This window comes from Chiloscyllium plagiosum, unplaced genomic scaffold, assembly GCF_037043375.1.
Source record: "Chiloscyllium plagiosum isolate Xiang-an unplaced genomic scaffold, Cpla_swu_hap1 HiC_scaffold_2, whole genome shotgun sequence".
Classification (NCBI taxonomy): Eukaryota; Metazoa; Chordata; class Chondrichthyes; order Orectolobiformes; family Hemiscylliidae; genus Chiloscyllium; species Chiloscyllium plagiosum.
This window is the reverse complement of record NW_028270140.1, coordinates 128,785,385-128,802,197: the sequence shown is the minus strand read 5'-3', so window position 1 is coordinate 128,802,197 and position 16,813 is coordinate 128,785,385. Positions and strand designations below refer to the sequence as shown.

The following is a 16,813-nucleotide window of genomic DNA, read 5'->3' as shown; positions in this document are numbered from 1 at the left end:
AACAATGTCATCCACAACCTGAGCTATGAATCTTCTCAAGTTCGCTATCACGTTCATATTAGAAGTATACAGGATCATATGGCAGTGATGCATCATTTATTGGAATAGATTGAATCCTTAAAATAAATCTAGCCCCTTCGATAATGTATATTTTAATAATATTTGCACTGCAAAGGTTCCCTCAGCCATGTTCTAAAGCTGCAAGCTGTCATTTATAAGAACAAGGGCAGAAGACAAGTTGGAGACTGGTTCCCCTCCTAGAAACACACCAACTTGACTTGGAATTATATAAAGAACCTTCCCTGTCACTGGGTCAAAATTCTGAAATTCCCTTCTGAATGGCACTCGAGGTTCACGTGCATCAGACGGGCTGCTGAAGTTCATATCCACTTTCTCAAGGCAACTTATGGAAAAGCAAAAATGCTGGATTTGTTAGCTATGCTGCAATTCTGTGAAATAATTTTATATGAAACGTTTTGAGTTATTGGGCTGTGAGGAATGTTTGACAATGACCAGATAATGTGCATTATTCATTTTAGGCAAATCCGTGACACAATCAACTGGATAGTCAGTGAACAGATGCTAGTTTACTACATCAATCTCTTTCGAGATGCCTTCTGGCCAAATGGTAAATTAGCGCCTCCTACAGCTGCCAGAACACAGCAACAGCGATTGGAGACAAAGCACAAAGCCCAGCAGAAATTGCTCGATAACATTCCAGGTATGGCTAGTGATGCATTGCATGAAACCCTTGTGCATAATTCATGTTGAATTTCTGCATGTAATTGATTTTGACTTTTTCGCTAAAATCAATTAGTCCTGCAGGCTGACCTGATTTGTCAGCCGAAGTACAATGTATTATTCATTTTGATGACCATGGAAAAGGAATGACATGGTAACCAAAAACTTCAGATTTACTTTGCCATCCTTTAGTGATAATTGAAATGGAGAGTTGTTACAAAGTTATTAAGTATGAATAGGGATTTTTTTGCACAACATTTTTATACTAAATTTTTATACCAACAAAATCCAATCCCCTGGATATTAATGATGTTTAATCCACTACTTAAATGTGAAAACTCGCACTCAGTGAGTGAGTAACAGTCAGTGTTTTAACACAAAATTGTGATTGTTTTAAATCTCTCTGCAGAAACTGGACTGCTACAGTATGTTCAGAGAAAAAGCATTAACGGTTGACTACTATATTAGACTGGCTGTGGTTTTTGGACGTTATAGATTTTTGTTACTTAAAGGAAGTGCACTGCAGGTGTTTTGCCTTTTTATAGACGGTTGTCTAATTTAATCCACTGGTGAAGTGAATATTCTGATGATGTTCCCTCTGCTAAACACACACACACCCCTTTTGGAAATGTACTTTGGCCACCTTGTGAATTCCATGTTGGGAATGAGAGTTCTGGTTTCTGCACTGATTTCCCCTCTCTATGGCAGGATGCATCTGGCAATATTTGTGTCTCTACGAGCTCCAAATGGTTGAGGCATGAACAGACCCCTGTCTTGCTAATTCCCATCAGTTGAGCAAATGAGCACTGTGGATGCTGCACTAGTGTTAATCCCCTGTGTGCCTGATATACAGCTAACACTGGCTCACATGTGTGCTGATATGTTGGGTATCTGTTGGGAGTATTGCTGTGCATGGGTGAGCACGGTGTTGCAGACAAAGTGCATCTATTATTCTTCACACAGGAGTAAGACTAAAACACAGCCTTTTCTTGTGAGGTTAAATCCTAAGTGAATAGGAGAATTTGCCAGTTTTATTGCCATAATTTCAAAAGGGAGAAGAGATGTAAATGATTCCTTGTCCAATCAGTGTTGCATGACTGACGTTGATGTATTATTTTGAAACTGGTGTCATTTGGAGAGAATTTAGAGTTTATAAATCGAGTTTATAAGTTTGGTATTTCAGGAGGTCATACCCTTTTTCCTGATATCCATCATTGTAAAATGAATCTGTATGTTTATACAAATTGGTTCAAGCTGAACATTTGTTTTGAGAGACCATTTCCGATAAAGATAGATAACCTTATTTAGGGAGTGAGTTCATTGTCCTATAAATTGATGCATTTCAAGCATAGTCTCTTCCCTTCATTCACTTGGTCCTAGGTAGTCACAGGCTTGATGTTGTTAAGGTTCAGGTCAGGATGTGATTGGCTGTTCGCAGACTCTATAAAATAGCTGCCCTGTAGTTACAAAGCCGACTCTGGGGAAGACCTTGGCTTTGGAATGGAAACTGGGACATGTTCCTTATTTGGTCTTTATTTTTTTATTTTCATTCATGGGATGAGAGTTAACTGCATTGCTGAGAGTCTGGAGTCACATGTGGGCCAGACTAGGTAAGGATGGCAATTTCTTTCCCTAAAGGGCATGAGTGAACCAGATAGATTTTTCTAACAATTGACTACGAATGCATGGTCACCATCAGACTGTTTACTTCTAAATATTTTTTGAATTAATTCTAAATATTTATTGAATTCAAATTCTGCCATCTGCAGGAGTTGAACCGAGGTCCCCAGAAGGTATCTGGGTCTCTGGATTAACAGTCAAGCGATAATACCATGAGGTGATTGCCTCCACAACTTTTGCCTTCCTCATTCAGTATTTTCAACTTTAACAATGTTTAAATGTAATCAAACACAAATTGAACATAAACAAGTGAATTGCCTGTGTATTTAGTTACAGCTACAGATTGGAAAGAGGTGGTCTTTGATCCTAACCAATGCATCATGTGTGTTTAGGGAAGTGTGTTCAGATTTATTAACATTATTGCCAATAGTATTTTAATTTCTCTTATGGTACTCTTCCTTGTGCTGGATCAACCATAAACCCCACCGTGAACCAAGAATTATTAGTTATTGTCTGGTATTATTTTCCTAGATGCACTGCAGAATCTCGTCGGACAGCAGAATGCGCGACATGGAATCATTAAAGTTTTCAATGCACTCCAGGAATCCAGTGCCAACAAGCATCTACTCTATGTGAGTATCATAGAATTACTTCACCCAATGTAGGCTCTGCATTGTGATCAGCAACTTGGAGAAAAGGGAATTGAGTCAGCTAATATGACACTTAATCACTGCTTTTGTTCGCCACTCTGTGAATGAAGTCAGCTGAGGGAAACCAAGGTTGAGTTTTGAACTTTGATCTCTTTGACACTGGTGTTTTTTTTTCCATCTTGTACTCAGCTTTGAAAAATAATTTCAATAACAAGTAATCAACAAAAGAAATATGTCAAGCTCATGCGTAAACCTATGTGGGTAGCTTGGAAACACATTTTAACTAGGTTGGTAAAGCCCTATACAGTGAAACTGCCAAATATGATCAGATACCATGTGATATGACTAAGAGACAAGGCAGAGATTGAGGGTGAGATTTTCCCTTGAGATTTGCCTGACATTTACCTTCCTTTAACAAAATGCACTCATCATGGGTAAGTATTAAGATGACAAAATCACAAAATTTCACCCCTAAATGTTCTGATATGATGTGTAATGAAGGTGAAATTTGGCTTATTCAGTAAGTGTGTCAATCTGGTGATGGCTGTTGTGAAGTCAAACATAATATCCCATTTGTCTTATTGTTCAGACCTTTGAGTATAGGAGTTGAGATGTCTTGTTGAGGTTGTCCAGGATGTTAATGAGGATTCCTCTGGAGTGGTGTGGGCAGTTCTGGTTGCCCTCCTATCAAAACGCTATTATTAAACTGGAGAGGGTTCAGAAAAGATTTACCAGGATGTTGTCAGGAGTGGAGGGTTTGAGATATAAAAATAGACTGGAAAGGCTGGTACTTAGTCATAGTAAAGATGTCACTAGTAGGGGCCAGACTTTGAAAAATTACTGTTCAGGAGGTTACAGGGGGCCAGGAGCAGACTTCCGTTGGTTTCGTAGGTCAAGTCAAACATACAGCTTGGTTTTCACCAGCTCAATTGTTGAGCTTCTAGTTCTACTCTGTATGATTTAGAGTCATACAGCACAGGAACAAACCCTTCAGTCCAACCAGTCAATGCCAACCTTGTCCCCAAACTAACCTAATCCCACCTGCCTGCACGTCACTCATATCCCACCAAACCTTTCCTATTTATGTACTTATCCAAACGTCTTTTAAATGTTAGAGCTGTACTTGCATCCACCAACCTCTTGGGCAGTTCATTTCACACAGTAATCACTCTGTGCAAAACAAAAGTTGCCTCTCGTGCTTTGTAAATCTTTCTCCTCTCATCTTGAAAATATGCTCCCTCGTTTTGAATTCTCCCACACTAAGAAAAAGACCCTTGTCTTTCACCTTATTCATGTCCCTCACAATTTTATAAACCTCAGTAAGGTCACCCCTCAACGGCCTGTGCTGCAGTGGAAAATGTCCCAGCCTTTTCGGTCTGTCTTTATATATCAAGCCCTCCATTCCTGACAACATCCTGGTAAATCTTTTCTGAACCCTATCCAGTTTAATAATATCCTTCCTATAGCAGGGTGACCAGAACTACCCACAGTACTCCAGAAGAGGCCTCACCAACATCCTGTACCATCTCAACATGGTGTCCCAACCCCTATCCTCAGTGGTCTGAGCAATGAAGACAAGTGTTCTAAAGGCTGCCTTAACAACCATGCCTACTTGTGACACAAATTTCAAAACGTTATTTGCGTAAACCCCTTGGTCTCTCTGCTACAATACTACCCAGTGCCCTATCATTAATTGTATAGGTCCTGACCTTGTAAGTATTATCAAAATGCAATACCTTGCATTTATCCAAATTAAACTCCATCTGCTACTCCTCAGCTTATTGATACAAGTGATCAAGATCTCTTTGTCATCTTAGATCACCTTCTTCATTGTCCATTATACCACCAATTTTGGTGTCATCTGCAAATCCTTGACTTTTGCCAACCTTTCATAAATTGGGGAAATTGTGGAGGGAACACAATACAATAGCACAAACTGGAGATTCATTTTTACTGCATAATATCAAGTTACACTCATACTTTGCCAAGTTCTGGTCTTCTGCATCTGTTATCTATTAAAACTGACTTTCTGTAATTGTTTATAGTTTTAAAATAGAAATGTCAACCACTCTATCTTCACAGAATTATATCCTGTTCAAAGTTTGGGAGAAGATTTGTAGCTCGGGTGCTCGTTGTTGTGGTTCTGTTCGTTGAGCTGGAAATTTTTGTTGCAAACGTTTCGTCCCCTGTCTAGGTGACATCCTCAGTGCTTGGGATCCTCCTGTGAAGTGCTTCTGTGGTGTTTCCTCCGGTGTTTATAGTGGCCTGTTCCTGCCGCTTCCGGTTGTCAGTTTCAGCTGTCCGCTGTAGTGGCCGGTATATTGGGTCCAGGTCGATGTGTTTGTTGATGGAGTTTGTGGATGAGTGTCTTGCTTCTAGGAATTCCCTGGCTGTTCTCTGTTTGGCTTGCCCTATAATGGTAGTGTTGTCCCAGTCGAATTCATGTTGCTTGTTGTCTGCGTGTGTGGCTACTAGGATAGCTGGTCGTGTCGTTTCGTGGCTAGTTGATGTTCGTGGATGCGGATCGTTACAGATGAAAGCAACCACCCCAACACACACAAACGAAGTTGCATCAAGACACTATTCAAAAGGGCCACAACACACTGCAGCACACCAGAACTGCAAAAAGAGGAAGAAGAACACCTATACAAGGTATTCGCCAAAAACGGATACCCGCGCAATTTCATCAACAGATGCCTAAGAGAAAGACAACGGAACGAGGACATGCCGCAACCCAAAGGACTAGCCACACTACCATACATCAAGAGCATTTCAGAAATGACAGCCAGACTACTGCGACCACTAGGACTTATAACAGCACACAAACCAACAGCCACCCTCAGACAACAACTCACCAGAACGAAGGACCCGATACTCAGCATGAGCAAAACTAATGTAGTGTACAAAATCCCATGCAAGGACTGCACAAAACACTATATAGGAAAAACAGGAAGACAGCTAACGATCCGCATCCACGAACATCAACTAGCCACGAAACGACACAACCAGCTATCCTTAGTAGCCACACACGCAGACGACAAGCAACATGAATTCGACTGGGACAACACTACCATGATAGGGCAAGCCAAACAGAGAACAGCCAGGGAATTCCTAGAAGCATGGCACTCATCCACAAACTCCATCAACAAACACATCGACCTGGACCCAATATACCGGCCACTACAGCGGACTGCTGAAACTGACAACCGGAAGCGGCAGGGACAGGCCACTATAAATGCCGGAGGAAACACCACAGAAGCGCTTCACAGGAGGCTCCCAAGCACTGAGGATGTCACCTAGACAGGGGACGAAACGTTTGCAACAAAAATTATATCCTGTTGCTTGCAGCTCTTTGGAATTTCAGTCAAGTTGAGCAAAATGATTAGATTAAACGGATATTGTACTAATTACTGGAGCTCTAAAGACCTAAGGCTGCCTTTTATATTCAGAAAGTTGAATGACAAACACTACATGCCATATGTCATTGGTTTAGTTAAAGGAATAAAATAAAATATTGCCTTCTGACGTCTGACTGTTATTGTTCAATATCTATACATAAAATGTGGTCTGGTAACTGTGAAGATATTCAAGAATGTGACTCAATGGAAAAATGTTTTTGAAAAGATATTTTAAATTGAGTAAAAACTCATTTTCACTGGAAATATGTGATAAACATGATTTTAACCAGATCATTTGTGGCTCTGTCGTTTGTAGATAGTCTAATCAACCTCCCATTCTTCTCAGCTGACCGTATCAGAACCTCTGTCATTTAGCTTTACTGTTCATCACTGCCAGCTGTGAAATGCGATAAGCTATGAAATGTAGCCAACTTCAAAGTGGCAATGAGTCTATATCCTGCTGTGTACATTTTCCATTGCTTGGTCTGGAATGAACTCCGATTACCCTCAACTATTTATAACCTCTGTGTGTCCTACAATCTTCCAGGATTTCCATGCTCCTCCAGTTCTGGGCACTTGGGCATCCTAACAAAGTTCTAAGTTCTGCAGTTCACTCTGGCAACTCCTCTGCCTCTCTCCCTCCTTTTATAATGCTTCAAAAAGCATAACTCTGGCAAAGCCTAATCTCCCCTGATGCATGTGTTTGTTGTGGTGGAGATGGTGCATGTATGCTATTCAAACTGGCCGCATTTATTATCAGCAACTGTGCATTGCAGAGACACAAGTCACTGTCAGTGACATAGCTGCAGATGCCAGGTGTAAAGATGGCACTACCCATATAATCACACTGCAGGTTGCTGCTGTTTGAAATCAACACTTGAGAGGTCAGGCCAGGTAGAGTTAGCCTCAGCTTGTGGAGAGAAGGACAGACAGAAACAATTGTGGCAGCAATACATCTACAATCCCAGGATACAATCATTTTAGAAAGAAATATTACTGCCTGTTCTGATTGTTTCGAATTTGCCTGGTTTGTTTCTTGTCATTAGCTTGACAGGGACTTTTGGGTAAGTGAATATATTTCCTAGATAGCAAACCTCACCCTCCGCTGAAAAACCTTCAATCAGCATCAAATGTCCAGCTGAATTGGCTGTGATTAAATCAGAATTGCACTTATCCCATGTACCATACCAGAAATGGTCCCAACTAACTATATACCTGCGTGTGCATGTGTAATGTTGACTGTTCAGGCACAAACTCATTCCAGCTTAGGGATGTCTGTAACTTGCATCACAAACCATATGTGCAGGTGTACATTTTGATGGCTGCCTTTGCATTCGGATAATTACTCTGATTTAAGCTTACCTAATCTATATTAAATGGTTATCATAAACACACATCGCATGTAGCATTGATAAGCATTCCAATAACGTTAACAGCAACTTGCATTTTGTAGCAGCTTTGGATGTTGCTATCAGGATAGATAAAGATGAGGAAAATAATTCAGCCCAACTTCCTAGGACGATGTTGAAGTAACTTCCCTCTACTCCCATCTTTTCCAGCATTCAGTTCTTTCTTACTTCCTCAGGAGGCTAAGCAAATTTGGCATGTCCACATAGACTCTTAGCAATTTTTACAGATATACCATAGGAAACATCCTATCTGGATGCATATGCTAATTGCTCTGCCCAAGACCACAAGAAACTACGGAGAGTCATGAACATAGACCAGTCCATGCAAACTGCGTTCCATCCATTAACTCTGTCTATACTTCCCACTGCATCGGGAGGGCAACCAACATAGTCAATCCCAGTTATGCTCTCTTCCACCCTCTTCCATTGGGCAAAAGATTTAAAAATTTGAATATACGTTTAAACCACTTCCCCGCTATCAGACCTTTGAATAGACTTCTCAAATGTCGATTCTGATCTCTCTCTGCACCTTCTCTGTGGCTGTATCACTGTACTCTGCACTCTGTTCTGCTATCCAGGTGCACTTTGTATGGTATGATTTGCCTGTATAGCACGCAAAAAACACTTATTACATGTACAGTCTGTTCTGCTATAATGCATGTTTCTTCAATGTTAATTGACTTTAACATGATTGAAGAATTTAGACCATTATTTGTAGAATGTGAACTTTCCTTACTTGTATTGGCTATTAACGCGATTCCAGCCCCATTAGATATTGTTTTTTTTTTAATAAAGCGAGATCGCACGAGAACGGAACTATCGCATTATACCAGAACCGACTGGACTGAGATACAGTGAAAACAATAAATCAAATTCAAACTCAGAAAACCATGGTGTATACTTGCTGAAAGTAGCACAGGAATGCCATTGTCATGTTTCCCCATAGCTCTAGAAATCTTTCCTCTTCATATTAAGATTATCACTAGTCATCTTGGAAATCCATTTCCCACCTTGATCAACACTAAATTTACATGCATCTTCCCCATGTATGTTCTCCATTCGCTAAATCTTTGCCCACTTGTGTATCTATTTAACCAGTCCATCCCTTTGTAGCCTCCTAACATCACCTTGGCAACTGACTTTCCAATCTAACTTGTGCCATTAGCAAGTGTAGCAACCATGCCTACGATCGTTTTATCTAAGTCATTTATTTCGTTGTAAGAAGTTGAAGTCTTGGCATAGATCTCACACAATGCTGATTACACCTTTTCAACCAGAAAAAGACCAGAAAACAGGAAAGCTGAAGGTTTGGGGTGAGATGTAAAAGCAAAGAAGATGAGCTAAGAGGAGCTATGAGAAATGACTAGTAGTTAACATAAATGAAAGTCCAAAAGCGCTCTATATAATCATAAACTGTATAATCACTCTCTTACTGTTTGGAATGGTGTGGATCAGAGACCCAAAAGGAGATTTACATTTTGAGGCAGGGGGGTGGTTGAGGAATAGTTTGTATTTCTCTTTACAAAAGAGGAGGATGCTGTCCTGGCCACTCTTACTGAGGAAGAAACTAGAAGGGATCAAAATTAACTCAGAACAAGTCTTGGATAGGTTGTTGCAACTTAAAATGAACAACTCACTGAGACCAGATGAGATGCAACAAGGATTTTGATGGAAGTGAGAATAGAAATTGTGGAGACACTGACCTTAATCTTTCAGTCTTCCCTAAACTGTGTGGAGGTGCCAGAAGACTGGAGGAAACATTACGGTTACATTCAAAAAGGTTGTAACGGTAATCCCAGCAATTACAGAGCAGTTAGTGGAGGACCAGGTGTACATGTGCATAAACCACTGTAGATGGCAACACTGGTATAGCGAGCAAAACATAAACTATGTTCTCAGCTTTATTAATAGAGCATAAAATAGGGTTCAGGGAGATGATGTTGAACTTATGGAAAATACTTGTTAGACCTCAGCTGGAGTATTGTGTACAGTTGTGGTGTCACATTATAACGAAAGACGCAAATACTGGACAGAGTGCAGAAGTGGTTTACAAGAATGGTTTCCTGTTTGAGAAATGAAAATGTGTTGCTGGAAAAGCGCAGCAGGTCAGGCAGCATCCAAGGAGCAGGAGAATCAACGTTTCGGGCATGAGCCCTTCTTCAGGAATGAGGAAAGTGTGCCAAGCAGGCTAAGATAAAAGGTAGAGGAGGGACTTGGTGGAGGGGCGTTGGAAATGCGATAGGTATCCCCCAAGTCCGTCCTCCCTGAATCTGTCTCCACTTGTAAAAGAAATAAGAACACGATGGTGTTCAAGGTTTGTGTGAAGATTTGTAACTTGGGTGCTGGTTGTGAGTATGTTAGCCGAGCTGGGAAGTTGATTTGCAGACGTTTCATCCCCTGTCTGGGTGGCCTCCTCTGTGCTTTGGAGCCTCCTGTGAAGCACTGCTGCTGTACTGTCTCTTCTGGAATTGATTTGGTTCCTTTACTGCTGGTTGGTTGGTTTACATTGAAAGTGATGAACAATTGAAGCAAGGGTAATGCTTGAAAAACTTTCTCAGTGAGTAGTTCAGGGAAGTCTGGTGGAGGCAGGTTTAGCTGAGGTATTCCAGAGGGCATTGGATGATTGTTTTGATAATGGTGATAGTGTGTAGGAGATTGGCACGAGTTAAAATAGCCAGTACAGGCATGACTGGCTGAATGGCTTTGCACTGTATAATTTTGTAATTCTGTGATCTATCCTTTTATTCCTACTCTTTGCTTCCCGCCAACTTGTCAATATTGTATCCATGCTGGAGTGTTACCGTGTAAATCATGAGCTGTGTTCCCTCTAAGCTGCACAACCAAGCTCAGCAATGCCTTCAGAAGTTGCTGCTGTTGAAGGACCTTTTGAAGCCCCGTGCACTGAACAGATATTAGAGGAACTATTGATCATGAGCTTTAGTTTTTGCCAATAGCTTTTTGTCGAATGCTTTCTCAAAATCTAACTAAATGAATCCATTCCCTTTTATCCAGAGAAACTCAATAAATTGATTAAACATGATTCCCTTTTCAGAAAACCATGTTCGTTCAGCCTGATTGCCTTGAATGTTTATAAGTGACCTGTTGTATTGTCTCTAATATTACTTTTAACATTTTCCTTTTGACTGATTCAGGAAGGCTACTCACCACAGTCTTCTCTGGGGCAGTTAAGGATGGGCAGCAAATGTTGGCTCAGCCAACAATGTCACCGTCCTCTGAATAATTTTTTTAAAGCATAAAGCCACGTGACCTGTAGTTACCTGCTTTCTATCTCCCTCCCTTTTTGATAAAGGAGTTACATTCACACTTTTCCAATCTAGGATACTTTGGGAAAATTTAAAGTCAAAACATCAGCTCTCGCATTGGCCACTTCTTTTAAGGTGTTTGCATGAAGGTGTCAGCCTGCAGCTTCAGTGGTTCGTTTGTTACCAATTCCCTGGTGATTGTAACTTTTTGACATTCCTCTGTTCCTTCCATTTCCTGCTTCACAACTATTTCTGGGATTGTTTATATTTTCTGTAGTTAGAATTAATGCAAAATACCTGTTCAATTCATCTACCATCTGCTTATGTTCCCTTATTAATTCTCTAGATTCACTTTCAACAGGACGAATGCTCGTGTTATTTTTAAATGTCTATGGAAACTCTTACTATCTATTTATTTTTTATATTTCTAACTAGTTTTCTTGTGTACTTTAATTTTCCCTAACTTAATAATCTTTTATTATTTATATTCTTCCAATCTTCTGTCATGCTACCCATCTTTTTGAAATTGTATACTTTTTCTTTATGACTCTGATAGAAAAGTTAAAGTCATAGAGTCATGCAGCATGGACACAGAACTTTTGGTCCAATCAGTCCATGCCAAACATAATCCCAAACTAAATTAGTCCCACTTGCTTGCTCCTGGCCCATATCCCTCCAAACCTTTCCTATTCATGTATCCATCCAAATGTATTTTAAATGTTCTAATTGTACCTTCATTCACAACTTCATCAGGAAGTTCATTCCACACGTGAATCATCTTCGGTGTAAAAAAAGAAAAAATTCCCTCCAGTCTTTTTTAAATCACTCTCCTCTCACCTTAAAAATGTGCTCCCTAGTCTTGAAATTCCTCGTCCTGTGGAAAAGACAACTACCATTTAACTCAATCTACACCCTTCATTATTTTATAAACTTCTATCACGTCACCTCAACCTCCTATGCTCCAGTGAAAAAAGTCCCATAACTCAAATAACTCAAATCTTCCATACCCTGTAACATCTTGGTAAATCTATTCTGAACTCTCTCTAGCTTGATAATGTCCTTCCTCTAACTAGGTGACCAGAACTAGATGCAATATTCCAGAAGAGACCTCCCCAATGTCCTGTACAACCTCAACATGACTTCCCAACCCCTATACTCAAAGGACTGAACAATGAAAGCAAGCATGCCAAATGTCTTTTCAGCCGTCCTATCTATATGTGACACAAACTTTTAAAGAATTATGCCCCTGCACCTCTAGGTCCCTCTGTATAACACTACCCAAGGCCCTACCATTAATTGTATAAGCCCTTTGTTTGTTGAATCAAAATGCAATACATTGCATGTATCCAGATTGGACTCCATCTGCCATTTTTCAGCCCTTTGACCCATTTGATCAAAATCCTTTTGTAATCTTAGAAAACCTCCTTCAGTCATTTTGGTGTCATCCACAAACTTAGCAACCATGCCTTCAAAATTCCCATTCAAATCACTTATAAATGACAAACAAAAGAGGACCCAAAGCTGATCCTTGTGGAACACCGCTGGTCACAGGTCTCCAGCCCAAAAAGCAACCGTCCATCATTACTCTCTGTTTCCAATCATGAATCCACTTGGCAAGTTCACCCTGAATTCCATGTGTCCTAACTTTACTAATCAGTCTACTGTGCTGAGCCTTGTTAAAGGCTTTACTAAAATCCAAATAAACAAAGTGTACTTCTCTGTCGTCATCAACTTCTTGGTAACTTCCTCAAACAACTCAATCAGGTTTATGAGGCATGATTTTCCTCTCACAAAACCATGCGGACTCTCCCTAATCAATTTTTGCCTATCTAAATGTCCATAAATCCTTTCAAATTACCGCAAACAATTTACCCACAACCAAAATCAGACTCTCAGGTCTGTAGTTCCCGGATTTCTCCTTACAACGTTTCCTAAACAACATTAACCACCCTCTAGTCATCAGGCACCTCAGCCGAAGTTATAGATGATGCAAGTATTTCTGCAAGGAGTCTTGTAACTTCCTCCCTTACTTCCCACAACATTCTGGGATACATTAGATCAGGTTCCACAGATTTATTTGCCTTTACATTCTCTGAGACATTTCGAACCTCCTCTTCTGTAATGTGAACTGTTTTTAAAATATCCAAGTTTATTTCTCTGCATTCTCTAGACTCCATTTCTTCCTCTGCAATAAAAGCTGACATGAAATATTGTCTTTAACTTTGTTAGTCAAGTGGGTTAGTAGTTTCTACCCTTGGATTGCTTTTCTCCTTCTTCTTTGAATGCATTCATTGTATTTTAAAATATAAACTTAAATGTCTGTTGCATTTGTGTTGGCCTAATTAAGTTTTTCTGTTCAGTTTAACTAGCTTTGCTTTCATGTCCTCATAATAACACTGTATTCATTTCAGTACTTTGACATCATGCATCTGTCCTTAAAACCAAATATAAAATTCAATCATTATGGTTGCTGCTACCTCAAAGCACCTTCATCATAAGATTGTTCATTAATCCTATCTCATTGCACAGTACCAGATCCAGTCTGCTGTTAGGTTGGCTCCACAAAGTGCTGCTTTAAGAAAGGATCTCGCAAACTTTCTATAGATTCCCCATCTAGGCTCCATTTGCCAGTAAGTTTCTTGTTTTAATGTAAATTGAAATGCTCGAAGATTACCTCCGTACCTTTTTGACAAGTTGCCATTATCTTGTGGTTGCTGTTAGGCCTGAACACCACTCTCACAAGCGACTTCTTGCCTTTTTCATTCCTTATTAGTGCACAAACAGCTTCCATATCCTGGCTCCTGAAATTAAGCCATGCTTCTTTAATGTGTTAATACCATCATTAAGGAGAGAGCAACCTCACCGCCTCCACTCTGTCATCCTGTCTCTGTACTAGCTATCAGCATATAGTCATTTGTATCTATTTGCACATCTAGTTCGTCTATTTTGATTTGAATGCTATGTGCGTTCAAGTATGGAGTTTTTAATTTTGTTCTTTGTATTATTTTTGTAAACTCTGGCCTCATCTACCTAGCTTCCTCATTTCCCCTTCCCCCACCTCATCCTAGCTTCTAACCTCCAGAAACTCGATCCCCTGACCTGTCCGGACTTGTCCGACCTGCCCAGCTCCTTTTCCACCTATTCACTCCACCCTCTCCTCCCTGACCTATCACCTTCATCTCCTTCCCCACTGACCTATTGTACTCTATGCCACTCTCTCCCACCCCCACCCTCCTCTAGCTTATCTCTCCATGCTTCAGGCTCTCTGCCTTTATTCCTGATGAAGGGCTTTTGCCCGAAACGTCGATTTTGCCTGTCCTCGGATGCTGCCTGAATTGCTGTGCTCTTCCAGCACCACTGATCCAGAATCTGGTTTCCAGCATCTGCAGTCATTGTTTTTACCTCATCTACTGATGTACGCTTTGATTTGTTCAACCTCTTCCCGTCATGGTGTGATATTATCATTTCCTGTGTTAATACCTAGGCTCAAGCATGCAATGGCCAACCTTTGCTCCCTCTTACTGCTCCACTCATCCCAGCTACAAGACCCTAGCAATGACCTCCCACCTCACAGCTTTATATTCTTACCTTCCCACTGATGTCTTTGTCTTAGTACTGGTGGTCATATTCTGGGTGTGCCTGATCTATGACCCTCCAGCCCACTGCTGCATTCTGTAGTAAATATACCAAATTCTTACAAATGTTTTCCTGAGGGACAGCATCTTATTAAGAGAAAGCTGGAACCCATTTCCACTTTGTAAAACTATGGTTACTTTAATCAAACATTAAAATTATATTTCTAGATCCCCTGTATTCACCACACTTGATTATGGTGAATCTTTTGGGGAAACAGGTCAGCATGGGAATTGTTTATAAGTATTGTTATAATATGCAAGTTAATACTCTCAGTTTTGACTTTTACAAAATGAGTGATTCTCAAAAGAAAAGCATTGACAGGGTATGGCCACTACAAGGTCCATTCCATTGCCTTTGAGAGGATGACAATAAGTTACTATCTTGAACACAACTGAATGATTTGTTGGCGGCTAGTTACGAATCTCTCCTTTTACAGTAATAATTCTGAATAGGTATTGTATCAGACTGTGTATTTGTATGTTACTGGACAGAGGTGTGATCAGCATATTTGCATGCTAAAGAATCTCTGTCCAAAATATATCCTAGTTCTGTATCCAGCAGCCAAAGTTATGAGTGTTTGGCTCTTGAGAATTTAGAATGTTTAATGATTAATACACATTCCATCAGCTACTGCTAAATATTCTGTGTGAAATTGAAGTTATGTGCACAATTGAAAATTAATTTGGGTAAGCTTGTCTCAAAATATCCAATAACTCATGACTATATACAATAATGCAAGCTGTTTTGAACAACACTGATGTGGACAGCTTGCAGTGGACTCTTGGCTAGTGCTGTAACTTCCTGTCTGCTGATGGAGCTAAATGAAAAACCACCTTCTCAACCAAAACTTGATAAGGGTTTCAGCACCTTCCAGATATGTGGTAGAGTATCCTCTTGTGTGGTTTTGTGTAACATCCCTTTCTGTGGACCATGCTGCAGCAAATGTTCTGCATAGGATGTGTTCGGTTCAGATCTGGATTTAGAGAGATGTTGTGATAGTCGTGTGCTAAACATTGCTTCTTCATTCTTCTCCCCCTGCCCTCCCACATCTTTCAGATGCTGCTGGAGCTGTTGCTGATAGAGTTGTGTCCAGAATTGCGAATTCATTTGGAAGAGCTTAAACTCTGCCCGAGCCTATCTGGCACCTCATGAATATCTGTGAAGTAAAAGTAATAATGGACCTTGGTTCTTTTTTTAAAAAAAACACTATCTGCAAACTTTTTTCCCCCCCAGAAGGACAAATAGACTGGGATTTATTGATGTTTGTTGTTTCACCTCACACGTGACAGATGTAGCACTAAGTGAAATGACTTTATGCTGAAGCATAAAGCCACTTACTGTTTCCTTTCATGCTGATATCCAGTAGTTTGTTTCCTTAAGAAGTTCAGATGCCAGTAATTAATGTTGTGAGAAATGGAATAAATATTTTTTAAGACAACTTGAGAATTGTATTATTTTTGGTGGTGCATGTGTCATATCTAAGTTGCAAGCTCCTCACAGAGGAATTTAACATTCCTTTCTTATCGGTGATCATTGAGTAGCCTTCGTGTGCAATATGTATGTAGATCATTGTGAATATTTTATTGTTAAATAGAGCTAGATTTTATTTTTACCAAAGATTTCAATGGTGTAGATGATTTATAAGCAATAAATTATGACAAAACTTAACCTCTTCAGTGCAATTCTTTTTCTGCTATTCTATTAGAGGGTTCATGATGATTTGTTGATTTCCACTATACTCCCTCTTTGATCTCATGTTTATATGAAATAAATAGCCTTGGCTATTCCACATTGTGCACTCCACTGTGCAGCTCCAACTGTTGAAAATGAATTTTCTTATTGATCTTTGCCTCCTAAATTGGGAATATTTCTTGATTTCTCTCCACCATCATGGCTGAAAATTAGAAGTAGCTGTATGAAGATTCATGAGCGTTTAGCCATGCTCAATATTTGTTGAGGATCCATTGCACCGTATCACTGACTTCACTGTAACATTATAACATGTAAATGGTGTGATTTGTAAGTAATATCTGTCACAATGCACATGTTATTGTCTAAATACATTTTGTAATTATATGTTTGAAGAATGAATTATG

The 16,813-nt window shown here is 39.9% G+C and overlaps 1 protein-coding gene across 2 annotated transcripts in view; it reads left to right on the top strand.

Annotated features, from left to right (window-relative positions):
- snx25 (sorting nexin 25) overlaps positions 1-16,385 on the top strand; it is a 230,848-nt gene extending 214,463 nt beyond the window's left edge. For both annotated transcript variants that reach the window (XM_043705938.2, XM_043705929.2), the window contains exons 18-20: positions 540-721; positions 2,893-2,993; positions 15,774-16,385. In XM_043705938.2, coding sequence (XP_043561873.1) covers positions 540-721; positions 2,893-2,993; positions 15,774-15,869 — 379 coding nt within the window. In that variant the 3' untranslated portion in view covers positions 15,870-16,385. The remainder of the gene's footprint in view (positions 1-539; positions 722-2,892; positions 2,994-15,773) is intronic.
- The last annotated feature ends 428 nt before the right edge of the window (positions 16,386-16,813 follow it).